Source organism: Apis laboriosa, unplaced genomic scaffold (genome assembly GCF_014066325.1).
Source record: "Apis laboriosa isolate Shangri-la unplaced genomic scaffold, ASM1406632v1 scaffold5_cov152, whole genome shotgun sequence".
Taxonomy (NCBI): Eukaryota; Metazoa; Arthropoda; class Insecta; order Hymenoptera; family Apidae; genus Apis; species Apis laboriosa.
In genome coordinates, this window is record NW_025223857.1 from 4,168,796 (window position 1) to 4,187,540 (window position 18,745).

Consider the following 18,745-nt stretch of genomic DNA (forward strand, 5'->3'; position numbering starts at 1 on the left):
TGTATTTATGAATAACACCGATGATACATGTATATGCTACGTGCGATTTTCAAGAAAAAAAATTGAAATATTTAAAAAAAAAATATGAAACAAATATGAATTACTAAATATAATATTGAACAGACAATTCAATTTTCGTCTATTTAATTAATTATTTAACTTTTTTCTTTTATGAAAAATAAAATATTTTTATTTTTTATACAAAAATAAATATCTTAAACAAATACAATTGCGAATTTCGGTATAAATATTCAATGAACCATCTTACCAATTTATTGCGGAAGAGAATTGCGAAAGAGAATGTTAAAAAATAAGAGAATGATGGAAGAAGAGGCAAAGAGAAAAGTTAAAAAACAGTCTAATTGGATTTTAATTAATTAGTTATAAAGTAAACAATCAATATATTTAATAACAAATTGCACCAATTTCGTTAAAATTCGAGAATTTCGCTTTTATTTTCATATTTTTTAATTATATGATTTCTTCTATATCATGTAAATTCGTACAAAAAAAAATAAAAAGAAAAAATTTTAAGCAATAAAGTAATAAATATCAAAATAGACAACATTGTTATAAACTTTAGATATAAAGATATTGATATTCTTTAAAACAACAATTTATTTTTCTTCGTTCATCTATCAAATATGTTCGAGAAGAATAAAAATGATAGCGGAATATGGGAAAGTTATTAGAATTGAAATCATTCAAACATAATATTATAAGAACAAACATTTATTTTATAAACTTACAAAACTCTCACATTACAACGAGACAAAAAGGGAAAAGTGAGTGGCAAAACGATAATTTGGAGGCTCGCCTTGCAATACTTCACTCTTACGAAGTACGTATCGCATTCAGTCTTCTATCGCAACCAAACTATACCGACAAACAATCGCAGGAAGAGAAAAGCGAAGAGATAGAGAGAGCGAATCAGATAGCTTTAGAATGTGGTGTAGGAGGGTTGAAACTGCATGACGCTAGTGAGCGCAGTGATACCATGACGTATCGACCGAGCGCGCCACGCAGACTGACGTCATGATCACGGCCTCAGTCAGACAGCGAGCACGTGAACAGCACGCTGGTGATCACGCGGTCGTCGGCTGATACTACTCTTCCGATTGGTTGATTTCGACGAGCCCCTCTACACAATTGGTAGAAGTGAAGCGCGCCGCATGATCACACACACGATCAGCACAGCATGCCGAGCCAACCGACCTGAGAAAGCTTCATTGCATTACTAGACGTTCAACGATTACGTCCCTAAGCTACTTTTCGTTTGAAAAATATCGTATACGTTAGACTACATCTTCTCGTCAACGGACGAGCCTCTTTAACATACTATATACTCGTGCTACATTTTCTCTAAAAAAATGGATATTAATCAAACTCCTCTTTCACCACCGGCCTCACCCCAATTCAGACACGTAAGTGAATGTTGAATTAAAAGTACCGCCACTGCAGTGACTGACTAATTTGCCCGCGAAATATGAACATAACTGGAAATGACGGTCCAATCCTGTTTTATGTACATAATTTTTATTATATTTCTTAATTTTTTTTTTCTTATTTATTTTTTCTTCTTTCTTTTTTTTTTTATTTCATACATTTTTTCAGAGAATTTTACAAAATCATTTTTTCATAGATTTTTTCTTTATTTTAATTACTTAATTTTTTTTTATTTGTGCATAAAATTCAAAATATTTCATAAAAAATTTTCTTTATTTTTTTCTACAGATTGAACCACTTCAATCTTCGTTCAGCGTCGCAGCACTTTTGGGAGATAAACTTCAACAGAAAGCAAAGACCAATATGAACATAAAAAAAAGTAACAATGGAACTACTCGACCTGGTTTACCTCCAACTCCTCAACCTTCTGATTCGGAAGAAGATGAACCTCTCCGAAAAAGGCGACCTATGGAACAATGTGAATTAGCAAAAGTGAGTATTGACAAAGAGTTTTTTTGTGCTCATTTTTAATTACAAAACTATCTCATTTTGATTTTTTTTAATCGCTCTCATATATTATAAGACATATATGCGCATACTTTATAGAGTTGTTTTGCAATGACCTCATTTATTGCATGCATTCACTTTTACACCATTTTTGTTACTTATCCTTTGAGCAAATAATACCTTCTGAAGATATTCGTTTCAGAATAATGTAATTTTCACATTATTCTAAATAAATGGCTTTTATATATATATTAAATTAAAATCATAAACTTCATCTTTTCATTTTTTCTTTAATCATTATTATATACTAATAATATATACATACATATTATTTTTGTATAATTTATATATATATATATATTATACGTTATATATATTGTATAATAATAATTCCAAAAATATTATTCCCTTTAATTAAAATTTCATCAATCAATTTAGAAATGTTTATTAATGTAAATATTTAAAAAAGTGAAATTTATCAAATTTATATTAATTTTTATTATTTTTAATAGTTACTCTTGGATGGTACACCACCCCCGAGTCCAGAACCTGCCCGTGTGTCAGTGATAATGCGTGCCAATCGAGATGGTACCTACAGTCCTGCCAACTTGATACCAAAGATTACCACAATGTGTTCACAACTAATTCCACATAATTCACAACAGACTTCCAACCTACAGTCCGAACCAACCACGCTGCAGAATACAGTGGAATCGGAGAACATACTGAAGAGTCTTAAATTCAAAATGAGTCTACGGAAAGAAGAGATTATTATAAATAATAAAAATACTGATCGCGAGACTATTCAACCAAAATTACATCCTCTAGCACCAAAACCTGCACCAATCATGGTAACCGGATTGTTAGGATCTCCTTTGGTTCTTCCACGAGCTCCTCTTTTATTAGTCACTGCACCTACAACAACATCAAATATAACTACTCCAGAATCAGCTATACGACGTCGTGTTTATGAATGTGAACATCCAGGTTGTGGCAAGAATTATTTTAAATCTTCTCATTTGAAAGCCCATACACGGACTCATACAGGTGAACGACCATTTTCGTGTCCTTACGAAGATTGTAATAGACGATTTTCAAGAAGTGATGAATTGTCACGACATAAACGAACACATACTGGAGAGAAGAAATTTGCTTGTCCTATCTGTCAAAGAAGATTTATGAGAAGTGACCATTTAGCAAAACATGTTAAACGACACACCAGAGATAGATCTTCGTCTATCCGCGCCACTAGTGCTCAAACTTCTATCACACAAATGACACCCACACCTTTAAAAGTAAGTTTACTTCCTGTTATAGCACCACGCATAACACAATCAACTCAACATATAATTGCACCGCAATTGACGGTTTAAAAAATATAAAGTATTATATATTTAAGCCGTATCTAAAGCTGTGAATCGAGCTTTAATTATTGCAGGATTGAAAACCATTCCGACATTGTGAAAAAATTAATTGTTTTTTGATGGATTATCAAAAAAAAAACATTTATAATAACGGATATTCTCTGCGAAAAAACTTATCCCAAATTTGATGAAAAACAACGAAATATGAATATTTACAATAATATAAATTATACTTCTATGTTTTTTTATATGTACTGCATAGTGATTATATAAAAAAAAAATTAACAAAAACGTACTTAAAAGGAAAGCACTAAAAGCATGAAAAATAATAATTCATAAGATGAGGCTTTTTTTTGCCGTCCGAGAACCAAGTACCTAAGTGTATCTGTGATCTGTGATGCATAAGCGTGTTGATCAAGAAAGGATATTTATTTAAAAATACAAAGTTTTTTTATCAATTATGTACATAATGGTTACAAAATTATTAAGATTACGATATTTTTCATTATATAATTAAACTAATTATGGATATATATATATATATATATATATATATACATATGTATATATAACTCGTCCAATTAAATAACGTACCAGACAAATAAGACTTTAATATTATAAAATAAGTTTAAAAAATTTTTTTACAAAAATTAAAATTAATTAAATAGCCTATATAAAATTATTGTAAATATATATAATGTCTAACTTATTTTATATGTATTTCCTATATCCTTAAACATCTAATTATATGTATTAAAGATTTATAACAGTAATTTAATAATTTTCTTTAATTTTTATGGCAATTATTTATAAAATTGAGCAATTATCATTATCATTTGAAAAATTGAACATAAATTATTTAATTAAACATAATTATTAAATTAAATTATATAATTTAAATTTAATTAATATATAATTAATATGAACTTTCTTTTTATCATAAATCTTTATTTTCTTAACTTCATAAAAAAGTCAGATAAATATATAAATTTTTTAGTTCAAGTTAATTGAAAAAGAATAAATGATTTTTTAATATCAATCTTTGATTTATTTTTTTTAGTTAAAATTTAAATTTAGATAAATAATTAAATAAAACAATAAAATTTGATATCAATTGACCTAATTTGACATGAATATTTTTAAATATTTTATAATAATGATATAATTTTTTCTATTCATTTTATATCATAAAAAATAAATTTTAATAACATATAAAAATTGAAATATAAAATAAAATATTCAACAATTCTTATATTAAAATCAAAAATTTTTATCATATCATTGTATAGAAAATTGCATTCAAATGCATATAATATATAAGATATTATTTTATTTGATTAAAATCCATAAATAATGCAAATTTGAAGCCAATATTTTTTAAAATGTCTATTTTCTATCTTCAATAGATCTTTCATAAAAATGCAAGAATAAAATATATATATTTATATAAAAATAAATTTTTTATTAGGGAATAAATAAATTTTATAAAATTTTTGGTAAAATATATAAAATATAATAAAATATATAAATATATAAAAATATATATATAAAATATAACTTTTATAAATATTTCTGTAATGCAATATATATTTTAATATCTTTTATAGCTTGATTTATTATTTATTAATTTAAAAAATATATATATAGTTATATCCTTTATCATTTTTAATGAATGCAACTAATAAAAATTCATATAGAGAAAGAAAAAATTTCATTGTAAGCATTATCACATTCTTCATATTAGCAAAAACAAAATCATGTTAAATACGTCAAATATAATTCACAGACATCGATTTAAATACAATTTTTTATTAATTGTTTGCCTTTATGAAAAAAATAATTTTAAATAGACATAAAAATATAAATATATTTTCTGTTTAATAATCTTTACAAAGAAAGAAAATTTGTGACAGTTATAAAGTTATTCTTCAACATTAATTAAATAAATTAGGATAAAATTATAATAACGTTATTTTGTCAGAAATATATATATACGAATTTTTTGTTTTCTTTTATTGCATTCTATTGATTTATATATTACTTTGTATAAATCGCATATTTATAATCATGTATATTTTCATTTTATTAATACTTTCATTTATTATTAAAATAATTCTTAATAATATAAAAAATTAAATATATTAAAAAACAGAATGATATAATTTTTAAGTTTGCATTCATATTGTTTATAAACTAAAACTAATAAATTATACGGGTCAACTGAGATATGATCCTTGTTAATGGCTTCTCACGAAATATCGTAATTTCTTGCATCAGCCAAGGACTTGAATTCTTTCAATATTGTAAATGTCACAAACAAGTATGGGACCGGTAGATGATGTAAAATGTCTATCTGATTACCCTTATTTGCTTTTATTAAAATTTTTTTTTTATTAAAAAAACGATACATCAAAATTTTATCTTGTAATAAACATATAAAATAATTATTCAATAATAATAAAATTCTAAATAAATAAAATATTAAAATTAAATTATTCAATATATCATAATAAATGTCATCAAAAATTATTATAAATTATTATAAAAATATTATATATGAAATAATATCTTTTTACTTCTAAATTTTATTTATAATAAAAAATACTAAAAATAACAATAAACAAATCTCATCTTATTATAATTATATTTATATCTTATTATATTTTAAATTTAAATGTAACTTTATATTCAGTTTTTATAAATTTGTTTATTTTACTTAAATTAAATTTATTTTAAATCTTTAAATCATTAAATATAAAATTCATTTTTTAATCATCAATAAAGTGCAATATCTTCTAAACATTGCATCAAGAACTAGAATTCCACTCCTACATCTTTCATAATTCAATGGAAATAAAAAATGGAAATTAGACGATAAATTTATTCATATACATTTATCAATCATTCATTATTAAATAGCTTATAGTATATAATACATGCTTATACATGCTACTTTTTCTGATGTAAATTTTTATAAAGGAAAATTAAACAAATTATTTATGTTGTTATGAAAATTTATTATTAAATTTTTATAATAATTTTATTTTTTATATTTTATAACTTAAATAATAATAAAAATTATATATTTCATATAAAGTATGTACATTTTGTTTGTATTTTTATTTTATCAAAATAGACTGATGTTATATGATGATATGAATAATATATTATAAAAATAATATATTATAAAAATATTTGTATTATAAAAATATATATTTTCTAATATAATATAAAAATCTCATAATAAATTATGAGATAAAATATTTAATCAATTTGCATTGATGCATTGAAAAAAGTTCAAATTTAATTATTAAATCCATTTTATTTATCAAAAAAATATAATATTTCTAAATATTTATGGTTATTCTTAAGCAATTACTATTTGTCATAATTTCAAAAATGCATTTTTAAAGTTTCATTCTTATAAAGACATTCAATTTTCTATCTATGAAAACTTTTACTAGGATTAGATGCCATATCATATAATGTTTGACATGGTTTAAATGCATCACCATAATGATTTTGAAATTCTTCCATTTTTTTCACTAATCTATCAGCACCATAAGAATCTACCCAACGAAAAGGTCCACCAGTAAATGGAGGAAATCCTAATCCAAAAACAGCTCCTATATCACCTTCCAACTAAAAAAATATTTATGTTCAATAAAAAATAATATAATTCAATAATTTAACTAATATATTATATATATATAATTATAAATTTTACCGGATTAGCTAAAATATTTTCCTCTAAACAAAGTATTGCTTCATTAACAAAACGAGATACCATTCTTAATTGACGATCTTCAATAGTTGTATTTCCTTTTGGCTCAAGTTTATATTTTTTTAAAATATCTAATGCTGAAAGATTAACATTTTTATTCTTAACATTAGTTTCATATATATATATTCCTTTGCCTGATTTTCTTCCTGAAAATAACATGTATTTCGTTAAATATATATACATAAAGAAATGTAAAGTTCTATACAGACCCGCGAAGCCGCCTCGAGATTTTATGTATTATATTATCACTTAGAGTACGCGAAGCAAGCAAACAAGACAGATTGAGCCACAATGAATACATGTATTTACTTACATCTAATACTACTTGTTTATAAAGCATAAAAAAAAAATTATTCCAAAATTATTTATTTTGTTCCAAAAATATCTCTAAAAAATATGTTCTGTTAATTTGTTTTTGAAATCATCTTTTTGTACAATGTACAATTCAATTACACGTTTGTATTATAAACTTTGCTTAAAATTATTACTAATTATTTATTACTTATTACTAATACTTTTATTTCAATATGTATTTAGACAAAGCAAACAAAGAACTGCGAGGTATTTTTGATTTCAAAATTTAAAAAATCGTCCGATGTTTTGTCCAAGTAAGGCGAGGCATGCCTCACGATATTATATAATAAAAAACTGAATACCTAGAAAACCAGCTTTAACCATGTCATTGAGTATATTTACATCTCCACCTTTAAAACGTTCACCTAATTCCTTTATAAGGTATGTACTTATATGAGCACCAACATCAATTCCAACTTCATCTGATAAAGTAGCTGCTCCAACAGGAAATCCAAAATTTTTAGTTAAATTATCCAGATATATAGGATCCACACCTTCCTATTTTCATAGAATATAATTTTATATATTGAATATTATTTTATAAAATGTTATATATATATTGTATATATATAAAATTTTATTTTATATTTTTTTATTTCCATATATAGAGTAATCATCTTCAATTTCATTTGTATTTAAAAAATTTCGAAACTTAATTTATTAAAAAATAATGTCTTAAACAAAAAATATTTTTTTTTTTACTTATTTTTATATTATCTCACTTGCATCATGATTTCAAAGACATTCTATATAACAATAATATAATAGTAAATATAAAAAAATAAAGACTACCTGCATTAATCTAATAGCTTCAGATAATAAAGCACTCAGTATTCTTGTTGTATAAAATCCAGGACCATCTCCAATAATAATAATTGTTTTTCCTTGTTTTAAGCCTACATCAACTGCAGTTTTAATTGTTTCAGTCGATGTTCCTTTATGTGTTATTATTTCTAACAATTGCATTTTATCTACTGGAGAGAAATAATGCATTCCAATTACCTATAACATAATTATACTAAATTAAATACTAAAGAATATATAATAATATATATATAATAATAATATAATATATAATAATAATAATAAAAGAATATAAATACTAAAGAATATACTAAAGAAAATATATTAAATATTATACTTACTTTATCTGGACGACTACTCGCAGCAGCTATTTCATTAATAGAAATTGCTGATGTATTTGTTGCAAGTACACAGTAATTTGGTGTATTTGCTTCAATTTCTTTTATAACTTTATGTTTAATTGTAATATCTTCAAATACAGCTTCAATTACGATATCTGCATTTTTAAATGAACTATAATCTAATGTAGAATCAAGTTTAGAAAGATATTTATCTTTCTGAAAGCTAAAAATAAATTTAAGAAAGAATAATAAAATTTGATAATTTGGAATTTTTATGTATTCATACATGTGTATAAACATGTATCATATTTTTAAAAATTAAGAAACTTTAAAAACTAACTTAGAATATTTTTTTTTTTTCACAGCAGCATCCATTCCTTTCTGTATTTGATGAACACCACGATATAAAGCAGTTTCATTTGTATCTTTCATAATTACATCAAAATCTTTATCTATGCTTACTTGAACAATACCTGCTCCCATAAGGCCAGCACCAACAACAGCAATTTTTCTGAAATATATATATATATAATTAGTATTTTACAAAAAAATTATTTATTTTTACATAATATATATAAAAATATGCATACTTAACAGCATTTTTTGGCACTCCAAAACGATTTTTTTTACAAGTAGTTTGTCCAAAAAATAAATTTATAAGACCTTTACATTGAGGTGTAACTCCTAATTCACCAAAAGCTTTAGATTCTGCTTCATAACCAAATTTTGGTCCCTTATCTAAACCAATACGTATTACATCTAAGACTTTAAACGGGGCAGGATAGAAACTTCCAGTTTTCTTCATTACTTTTTCTTTTGCTAGATTAAATATTTGATCCTTTACAAAATCAAAGTATAACGCATAATTCAGAAATTTATCAATTAATGTTTTAGAACTTCGATCAATTTTTAAGGTTTTATTTGTAATATCTTGTGCAACTTTAATAGCAGTCTCTTCTAAATATCTCATTGTACTGGAAATATTTTAAGTAAGTAAAATTTTCATACTTTCTATAAATATATATTAAATCTATATATATATATATATATATATATCTATATCTAAAAATATATCAAATCTTACTTTTCTTCTGATGTTCCAATGCCAGAACCAAGACAATTCACTAAAAGATCTACAAGTCCTATTTGCTTAGCTTTAATTGCTTTAACTTGTTTACCAGTAAGAATCATATTTAAAGTATTAGGAAGTGATGTTAATTGAAGTAATCTTTGTGTACCACCTGCACCAGGCAAGATACCTAACATTACTTCTGGTAAACCTAAACTAGTTTTTTGATCATTTACAGCAATTCGATAATGACAAGCCATAGCCATCTATATCGATTAAATAAAAATGTGAATAATAATGAAAACTATATCTTATAAAAATAGAATGTATAAATTTATTAAATTACATACCTCCAAAGCTCCTCCTAAACAAGTACCTTGAATTGCAGCTATAATTGGTTTTTTACTTTTTTCTATTTTTTCAAAGAGTTTTTTGACTTCAAAAGATATTTTATAGCCATCTTCTGGAGTTTTGAAAAAACGTAGCATATTAATATCAGCACCAGCAGCAAAGCAACCTGGTTTTCCACTTATAAAAATTATTGAATTTACAGCAGAATTTTGTTCTATATTTTTTAGAACATCATCAATTTCATACATTACTTCTGAATTTAAAATATTTACCTATATCGCAAATAAAAATTAAATTTATTTTATTTATTAAATTATTTGTGAAACTAGTAGAATTATATATACCTTAACTCCTGGAGAGTCTAAAGTAAGGACTGCTACATTATCCACAACTTTATATTTCAAATGTTTTAAATTTGTTGATATACTCATTGCTCTCATTGATTTATATAATTCTGAAAGTAAAATTTACAATAAAATCAAAATAAAAATTATACAAATTTTTATAATATATAATATTTTATTATCTATTTCAATAATTTTTATTAAATATTTCGTACTTTCTTATTTTAGTTCTTTCTTATTTTATTTCGTACTTTATATACTTTCATACTTTATTAATATCTTTAGATTATATATATATTATATATAATACAATATTGTAATAAATATTGTAATAAATACAATATTGTGCAAATTTTTATGTGATATAGATATATTATTTAAAAACAAATGTTCATATAAAAATATAACTTTTTTTATATATAATTACCTGTTCGTGTTGATATATTTTTACTAATGTGCGAAACATTTGCAAGAGCACCCAATAATCTGTATTGTGACATGTTTTAGAATATTGAAATACCCTATTCTAGAAAACAACGTTAATTACACATGGAAGATTGTACAGAAATGAAATACCGATTACTACGCATGCGTATAATTATAGGTAACGCATATAATTATTGTAATATGTTTGCTGGTCATGAACTTTTAGATCATGACATCTTTAATTTCAATTTATTATATTTGAAAAACATAAAAAAAAATAATTATATATAATATATATATATCAAAATCAAAATCAATTTTTTTAAAAAATTAGATGTTTTTTGAACAATGATTTAATTTAATTTTATAAATATTAAATATTTTTAAAATACAAATATGTGTAATACAATATTGTATTATATATACATTATAATTTATAATAAATTTGTAAATTTATAAATTTTATAAGATCTTTATTATAAGAATAATATTTTTAATATATATAAATATTTAATTTATATTATTAAAAGCTTAAATATTTTCATATAAATATTTCATATAATTGTTTATATTTCATACATTTGATTAATATTTATAAAGTTAAATACTAGTACAAGACAAATAATATGAATATTATTTTAAAATTAAATAAAATTTATAATCAATACAGTAAAAATTGGTACATATTAATTTTGATATCGATATTTAATTATCTGACTAAAATAATAATAATAATAATAATAATAAAAAGTTAAATCATATAATGTTTATTTTTTTTTTTTAAATTTGATATCATGAATAAATTATATGTATATACATATATTGATATTACATGTAGAATATTATGATATCTTATGGGTATCTCTGAAGTCTTTTATACTTTTATACTTTATCTATATAGTTTATATATAGTTGTATATAGTTTATACATTATTTGTTAATACTACTTATATAGTATTTTAATATTAGTGATTACTGTTGTAACGTTATTGCTTTCTAAATCATTCAAATAATTAATGAAGCAATAAATTAATATTATATGTATATATTATGTACTTTAATAAAATCGTATTATTCGGAATTCAGTATTATCAAATAAAAAATTGTTATTATGATTTAGAATATTTATTTAGTTGATTTAAGAAAATTGAGAGAATTAAATTAGTTTTAATTTTGATTATTATTAGTATTGTAATTTTATTCTATACAATTTTATAAATAAAAATGGTAAGGCAATTTATGAATTTACAAATTGAATTACATAATAAAATATTAAATGTTAAATATATTTCATGCAAAAAATATTGTATGTTTATTTTCAATATTCAAAACAAAATATACTTTTTATGTTAAATATATGATATGAATATATAATCATAATATACGAAAATGTTCAATATTCAAATAGAATGAAAAAAGAATATGTGTGATATTTGTAATTCTATTCTATATAACTTATTAATTATATCTTTGAAAATATTTTTACAAAAATAATACAAAATGTTAGATGCCAAAACATTTTCATATAAGAAATATTTAATTGAAGCTGTCATAGCTTTAGTATGTGTATTTATTTTTTGTGAATATTTGTTATATTATCTTGTGCTTATTCAGGTAAGTTTTATTAGCATACATTATATTTACAAAATTCAAAATTTTTATATTTTAAATTCAATATAATAGTGTACATGGCCTATTTTGGAACCACATAAAATCGATATGACTATTACTCAACTCAAACCAGAAGAAACTCCTGTACATGCAATGTTTATAGCAGATACTCATTTATTAGGTTCTAAACATGGACATTGGTTTGATAAATTAAGAAGGTAAATTAAATAATTAAATAAATAATAAGTAATTTAATTTCCTAAAAGTAAATTTTTTCTCTATTAAAATTCACATTCTTTTTTTATAGAGAATGGCAAATGTATAGAGCATTTCAAACTATGATTACACTTCATAAACCAGATATAATTTTTATATTAGGTATTTAATAAAAAATGTTTAATGATGAAAAATAAAATTAATTAATAAATATATTATAATAGGTGATTTATTCGATGAAGGACAATGGAGTAGTTCTGCAGAATTTGATCAATATGTACAAAGATTTCATTCATTATTTTCAGTACCTAAACATACTCATCTTTATGTTGTTGCTGGAAATCATGATATTGGATTTCATTATGGTAAAATATTTTTAATTTTTGTAATTATAATATTAATATATTATTATATAAATATATTTTTAATCACAAAATATTTTTTTAGGAATTACACCATATTTAAATCAACGATTTGTAAATGGTTTAAAGTCACCAAGTGTAAAAAGAGTTAGTATTAGAGGAAATCATTTTGTTTTAATTAATAGTATGGCACTGGAAGGAGATGGATGTTTTTTATGTCGTCCTACAGAAATTGCATTAAATAAAATTGCTAGTAAGATTAATTTTTGTTAAAAAAAAATGAATATTTATAAAAATTTATTAAAACTTATGTATAAATAAAAATATTTTTTTAGCACATTTAAAATGTGCAAAAAATACAGGAAATAATTGTAACAAAGATAATGTAATTTCAAGATATAGTAGACCAATTATTTTACAGGTTAGTAAATAATTTTATTTCATAAAATAAAAATGATTATATAATATATAATCATTTTTATAAATAATTAATTATATAATATAATTTTTAAATTAGCATTTTCCAATGTATCGCGAATCTGATGAAATTTGCAATGAACTTGATCAAGCACCAGATGAAATAAAAGATATCAAGTTTAGAGAACGATGGGAATGTTTATCAAAAGAAGCATCTGAACAAGTATGTAAATATTCTAAAAAAATGATTGATCTAAATGATTATAATTAAACTTATATAAAGAAATTTTTATAGCTTTTAGATATATTGAATCCAAGACTTATTATTAATGGACACACCCATCATGGTTGTAGAAGAATACATAGGAAAGATATATTAGAATTTACAATATCATCTTTTAGTTGGCGTAATAAAGATAATCCTTCACTATTATTGGTATGTTCTAAAGTTCAAAAACATATTTAATTCAATTTTATAATTTTATATTATTATATTAATATTTTATAATATTATATTATTATAAATTTTTAAAATGTTATTATATTTCAGGGTGTATTTACTCCCAATAATTATTCTGTATCAAAATGTTATATGCCTGTAGAATCTACAGAGATCAAAATTTATATTATTAGTATAATGTGCATTTTCATATATTTTATTATAAAATGTAAACTAAAACAAAATCGATATTATCTTTTAAAATTTCATTAAAAATATATTGCTATATATTAATATTAATAAAAAAACAAAAAAATTACAAATATATAATTATAAACATAAGAAAAAAACATAGAAATATAAACCTCAGATTATTGAAAAATATTTATGTGTTTATATATATAAAATCTTTTACGTATTAATTACATATTATTTACATTATTTATAAAATATTTATCTTATTTATTTTTGTTATTCAAATCAATATAACTATACCTCAACTTTATCAAATTTTGAAAATTACTTATTTTATATATTTTAATTTTTTTTTTGTTTTTATTATTTTATCAAACAGCTATTCTATTGAAAAAGAAATTGTATATCAATATGTATAAAATAGAAAAAGAATAAGAATATTAAAAATCGCAAATATAATCAATACACATTTATAAAACTTATATACAACTATATGTTTATGATATATCAATATTAAAAATTTCATGAAATACTATAGTACAGATTTAGTAAATATAATACTTGAATAATTGAAAATACAGATCTTTATAATTATGCCAAAAATATTATTAAAATATTATTATTTTATATATTATATATATTAACTAAAAATATTAATATTATATAATTGATAAACATTTTATATGATATAATACATAATATATGATATAATATTAAGAAGTAATGTATACTTTCAATTTATTTGAATATAACTGATTATTAATGTTATATTATATGCATTTAATGCATATTTGTGTGTTAATAAATATTTATAAACATAATTTGTAAAATTTTCATCTTATTGTAATAAAAAGAAGAATAATTGTGAATTAATACTACTATTGTACTGATATTGACTATAACTAATATTACATATAAGTAAAGTCAAATAGATAGTACATCCAAGAGTAATAAGAAAATAATTCTACATGCAAAAATTAATCGAAAAAAATTGTTTTTTCGACTTTTTTTTTTTACATATTAAATCTCTCTCTACCCAATAGTACAACTTGTTCAACTTCATTATGTATAACTTATAATATTATTTATACTTAAAAATGTTATAATTTTATATTTTTTATATTTTAAAAAAAATAATATTAATACTTAATTAATAATTTATTCATTTCTATATATGAAAATGAAATGAATAATTTATAAAATGAATTCATTTTATAAATTATAAGTACTTTAATACAAAATATTTAAGATTTAATAAACGATAAAAACTGAAAATTATGTATTAATAATGCAATGAATGAAGTTATACATCATTCTCTTTAATTACAATTTTTTCTGTTCATTCATAAATTTTACATATTTTTCATTATAAACAGAACAATTTTATAATATTTAAGAATATTATTTGGTAAATATAGTTCTCATTTGTAACTAAATGAAATTAATATATCGAAACTGAAAATAAACTGTACTATTTTAGTTTCACATACATTTCATTTAAAGTAATTAAATATTCTTTGTAACACACATTGAAACAGTGTTACTTTTCTTAATCACTGATAGGATCAATGATTGACTAGTCTATTTTTACAGCAGCGTATATTTTTCGAATAAATGCATAAGCTGCAAAAAATCCTATTGTACCAGTTAATAACCAAAATGTTAAAACCATTAATCCAGTGTAACCAAAATACAAAAGTGTTGGAATTAGTTCTGTTATTTCTAATTTTGTCATAAAATAAAAAATTGAATAAGCTAAAACATATACAGCTGATCCTCCACTGACAATAAAACTTCTCCACCACCATCGATAATCCTAATAAAGAATAAGATATATAATAAGTATATATATTAAATAAGATTGAAAATAATTATTTATTACTTACTTCTCCACATAATTGAAAATAGACCATAACTATAGAAATTTGAGAGCAAGAAATAACAAGTATACAAAAAACTAGAAAGAGAAATCCAAAGAGATAATAAAATTGATTTTCCCATAATGCAGTTAGGATGAAAAATAATTCTATAAAAACAGCACCAAAAGGAAGAATTCCAGCCATTAATGTACTGTAATAAATGATAAATACACTTGATTTCTTATATAATAAGAATTATATATATTCTTTCATGCTATTTTTATATACTTACCATAGTATTGGATTCATATACCATAATTGATCAGGAACTTGTCTGGGAATTTGATTTGTTCTAACAGGATGTGTGAATGGTTGTTTACGATATCCAAAGAAATATCCAAGATATACAAGAGGAAGTGAAATGCCAAACCATAAACATAACAATGCTAACATTGTTTTAAATGGTACTGCGCCTGAACTATGCTTTCCCCATATAAAGAAATTTAAGAAAAAACAAGTAGTAAATACTATTCCAGGAAAAAGCGTTGCTGTCTATAATAAATTATATGACAATATAAAAAATTTTGTTTTATTTTTTAAATTTTATACCAGTTATATTAATATGTTCTATATTTACCAATAACGCAGTTCTTCTCCATTTTCGACCGCGCATTGTTTTATAAAGTCGTGCAGAAAAATATCCAGCAATTAAACCAGAAAATACATATAGAAATATTGCACAGGTTCCAAGTGCACCTCTACTAGCAGGAGAAAGCATTCCTAACATTGCAAAAACTGAAAATATATCATAAAAGTAATAAATATATTTTAATAATAATATATTTCTTATAAAAGAATATAAATTCTTACATATTGTAATTAAAGCCATAAAAAATATTTGTATTCCACTGCCTATCACAGCAGCAAATAACCGAGGATTTGGAGGAGGTCGAAATACATCTCCATGAACAAGTTTCCAACCAGTTTCTTCAATTGTTTCATCTAAGCCTGCTAAACTATCACTCTCACCAGCATTGTAACGCGCAATATCTCTTCTTAGAGTTCGAACCATGATCATTGTTAAAATCCCTATATAATTTTATCAAAAATTTTTATATATTTTAAAATAATTTAAAAAAAATATCAATAATTTAAGAAAATATATCATAAATATTTACCAGAAAGAAAAATAACTACAATAAGTGAATTGATGATTGAAAACCAATGAATTTCAACATCACTCATTCCTAGATATATGTCCCATCTGCTTGCCCAACTTACATCAGATTGCTTCCAATCCACAGTATATAAGAATAGAAGTTTGGTTCCTTTAGGGTTAACAAATTGAAGATTTGCCTGAGGATGTGAGGGTAGTATACAAGTAGTTTTATCAAACTTTAGTTGACTTACATCAACTGAATGAGCTTCTACTTCAAATCCAACTACTCTAAATTCATTTCTATGAAAGATAAAAAGTAATTATATTTTGATGTATAATTTATATATCATATAATATTATTTATACTAACTCTCCATATTTATGATAACTTAATTTTAATTTAAGATAATTATTAATGTAATATTGGCCGTTCATAATACCACCCAAACGATATCCATGATATACAATTACATTATTTGTATCTTTCTGAACTTTTTTTGTTGCTGCTGGCAAATTATCAATTAACCTAAGGATAAAAAAAATTATAACAAGTACATATATAATACAAAATATAATTTCATATATGCTTACAAATGTACAGTATAATCATGTTGGATGCGTTCTATGACAAGTTGTGATTCTTTTTCATTCCATGTCATAAGTTCATTTGGTCCATGACATAATAATCTACACATTATGTTTTCTGCCATTGATACTTCATATGGTGTACTTACAATTCTATAAAAATAAATTGAATAAATTTTTAAAAAATAAAATTTAATAACAAATAATAAATCCTTACCTATCACCACGTAATACTTCTCCTAAATTTTCTGATTTATAATCCTTACTTCCATTTTTTGGTACACAAAAAGGAATAGAATAATAATCATATGGTAATTGTGTGTGAGTACTAGTCATTTTAACTGCTTTAACATCAATTTTTTGCCCCTTTTTAAATTCTACTGGAGCAACACCAGGCACATAAAAGCCATTTGTTTCAATTAATAAGCATATTATTACAAATATTGCATTGCTTTTTTTTAATCTCCCCTATTAATAAGAATTTTATTAATTAAAATAATTAATACTTTTTAATAATATCTATAATTGCGATGAATATAAATTTAAACATAATTTATTTATAAATATAAATACAAATGTACATGATTATTTATAATAATGATATTTTTATAGTTTTAATAGTTTTAATTTCAATTCATTATTATAAACTAAGTAATATTAACACTTAAGATATTTTTTTCGTAACTATGATAAACAATATTATTAAATTTTTGACAGGACTAATAGAATTGTATTTTATGATTACCATCATTGCAAAGTTAGAAAATATTATATTAAAAAAGAACTACTATATTTGATCAATAAATATTTTTTTTTTTGTAATATTTTATCTTAAGTATTAAACAAAAATAAATAAAATAGACTTACCATCCTTTAATTATTGTTTTCGTTAGAGGCGCGCCACGCCGTATTCTTTATTTTATTCTTAATTGCTTCTCGTTTCTATTGCGTTCACGTCAAAAATGAAATTTACTTCAACATGAAGTTTATATCGAGACATTTGTTAGTAAAATAATACAAGAATGATGCTTTATAAAATTCCCTAGTAAAATGATGTATATATTACTTTATATTGTGATATTTGTCAATAGTAACTTTTACCGATTTAAATT

General features: G+C 22.5%; 4 protein-coding genes across 5 annotated transcripts; 2 read left to right on the plus strand and 2 right to left on the minus strand.

The window, feature by feature from the left end:
* Window positions 1-1,205: 1,205 nt before the first annotated feature.
* Window positions 1,206-3,782, plus strand: LOC122718134 (Krueppel-like factor 10). The gene is made up of 3 exons (XM_043942866.1): window positions 1,206-1,424; window positions 1,735-1,938; window positions 2,466-3,782. Exons 1-3 carry the CDS (start codon window positions 1,371-1,373, stop codon window positions 3,324-3,326), a joined length of 1,119 nt encoding a protein of 372 aa, XP_043798801.1. The 5' UTR covers window positions 1,206-1,370; the 3' UTR covers window positions 3,327-3,782.
* Window positions 3,783-6,499: 2,717 nt separating this feature from the next.
* On the minus strand, window positions 6,500-10,947 carry LOC122718199 (trifunctional enzyme subunit alpha, mitochondrial). The gene is made up of 11 exons (XM_043943030.1): window positions 10,792-10,947; window positions 10,365-10,474; window positions 10,020-10,292; window positions 9,685-9,935; window positions 9,191-9,574; window positions 8,941-9,111; window positions 8,601-8,823; window positions 8,248-8,457; window positions 7,758-7,953; window positions 7,045-7,247; window positions 6,500-6,959 (listed from the first exon to the last, which is right to left on the minus strand). The coding sequence occupies exons 1-11, from the start codon at window positions 10,862-10,864 to the stop codon at window positions 6,759-6,761; spliced, it is 2,295 nt and encodes a 764-aa protein (XP_043798965.1). The 5' UTR covers window positions 10,865-10,947; the 3' UTR covers window positions 6,500-6,758.
* On the plus strand, window positions 10,835-14,124 carry LOC122718202 (metallophosphoesterase 1). 2 transcript variants are annotated; one of them, XM_043943037.1, is made up of 9 exons: window positions 10,835-10,968; window positions 12,474-12,619; window positions 12,709-12,779; window positions 12,842-12,982; window positions 13,065-13,232; window positions 13,315-13,400; window positions 13,497-13,619; window positions 13,692-13,832; window positions 13,947-14,124. In XM_043943037.1, the coding sequence occupies exons 2-9, from the start codon at window positions 12,510-12,512 to the stop codon at window positions 14,106-14,108; spliced, it is 1,002 nt and encodes a 333-aa protein (XP_043798972.1). In that variant the 5' UTR covers window positions 10,835-10,968; window positions 12,474-12,509; the 3' UTR covers window positions 14,109-14,124. The 2 variants fall into 2 exon arrangements, with proteins under 2 accessions (XP_043798972.1, XP_043798971.1); XM_043943036.1 differs by lacking the exon at window positions 10,835-10,968 and adding an exon at window positions 12,291-12,404.
* Window positions 14,125-15,287: 1,163 nt separating this feature from the next.
* On the minus strand, window positions 15,288-18,657 carry LOC122718200 (transmembrane 9 superfamily member 4). Its single transcript, XM_043943032.1, has 10 exons — window positions 18,501-18,657; window positions 17,851-18,101; window positions 17,640-17,786; window positions 17,419-17,574; window positions 17,068-17,348; window positions 16,760-16,978; window positions 16,527-16,684; window positions 16,182-16,441; window positions 15,917-16,100; window positions 15,288-15,846 (listed from the first exon to the last, which is right to left on the minus strand). Exons 1-10 carry the CDS (start codon window positions 18,501-18,503, stop codon window positions 15,607-15,609), a joined length of 1,899 nt encoding a protein of 632 aa, XP_043798967.1. The 5' UTR covers window positions 18,504-18,657; the 3' UTR covers window positions 15,288-15,606.
* Between the last annotated feature and the right edge of the window lie 88 nt (window positions 18,658-18,745).

Coding starts and splice junctions, on each gene's coding strand:
- LOC122718134 (XM_043942866.1), top strand. CDS start 1,371: ATGGATATTAATCAAACTCCTCTTTCACCACCGGCCTCACCCCAATTC. Junction 1,425..1,734: donor CCTCACCCCAATTCAGACAC/GTAAGTGAATGT, acceptor TTTTTTCTACAG/ATTGAACCACTTCAATCTTC. Junction 1,939..2,465: donor AACAATGTGAATTAGCAAAA/GTGAGTATTGAC, acceptor TATTTTTAATAG/TTACTCTTGGATGGTACACC.
- LOC122718199 (XM_043943030.1), bottom strand. CDS start 10,864: ATGTCACAATACAGATTATTGGGTGCTCTTGCAAATGTTTCGCACATT. Junction 9,575..9,684: donor ATTGGAACATCAGAAGAAAA/GTAAGATTTGAT, acceptor AAATATTTCCAG/TACAATGAGATATTTAGAAG. Junction 7,954..8,247: donor AAGCTATTAGATTAATGCAG/GTAGTCTTTATT, acceptor CTATGAAAATAG/GAAGGTGTGGATCCTATATA.
- LOC122718202 (XM_043943036.1), top strand. CDS start 12,291: ATGTTAGATGCCAAAACATTTTCATATAAGAAATATTTAATTGAAGCT. Junction 12,620..12,708: donor TGGTTTGATAAATTAAGAAG/GTAAATTAAATA, acceptor CTTTTTTTATAG/AGAATGGCAAATGTATAGAG. Junction 13,233..13,314: donor TGCATTAAATAAAATTGCTA/GTAAGATTAATT, acceptor ATATTTTTTTAG/CACATTTAAAATGTGCAAAA.
- LOC122718200 (XM_043943032.1), bottom strand. Junction 17,787..17,850: donor GAAGTATTACGTGGTGATAG/GTAAGGATTTAT, acceptor TTATTTTTATAG/AATTGTAAGTACACCATATG. Junction 16,685..16,759: donor TATGGCTTTAATTACAATAT/GTAAGAATTTAT, acceptor ATATATTTTCAG/TTTTTGCAATGTTAGGAATG.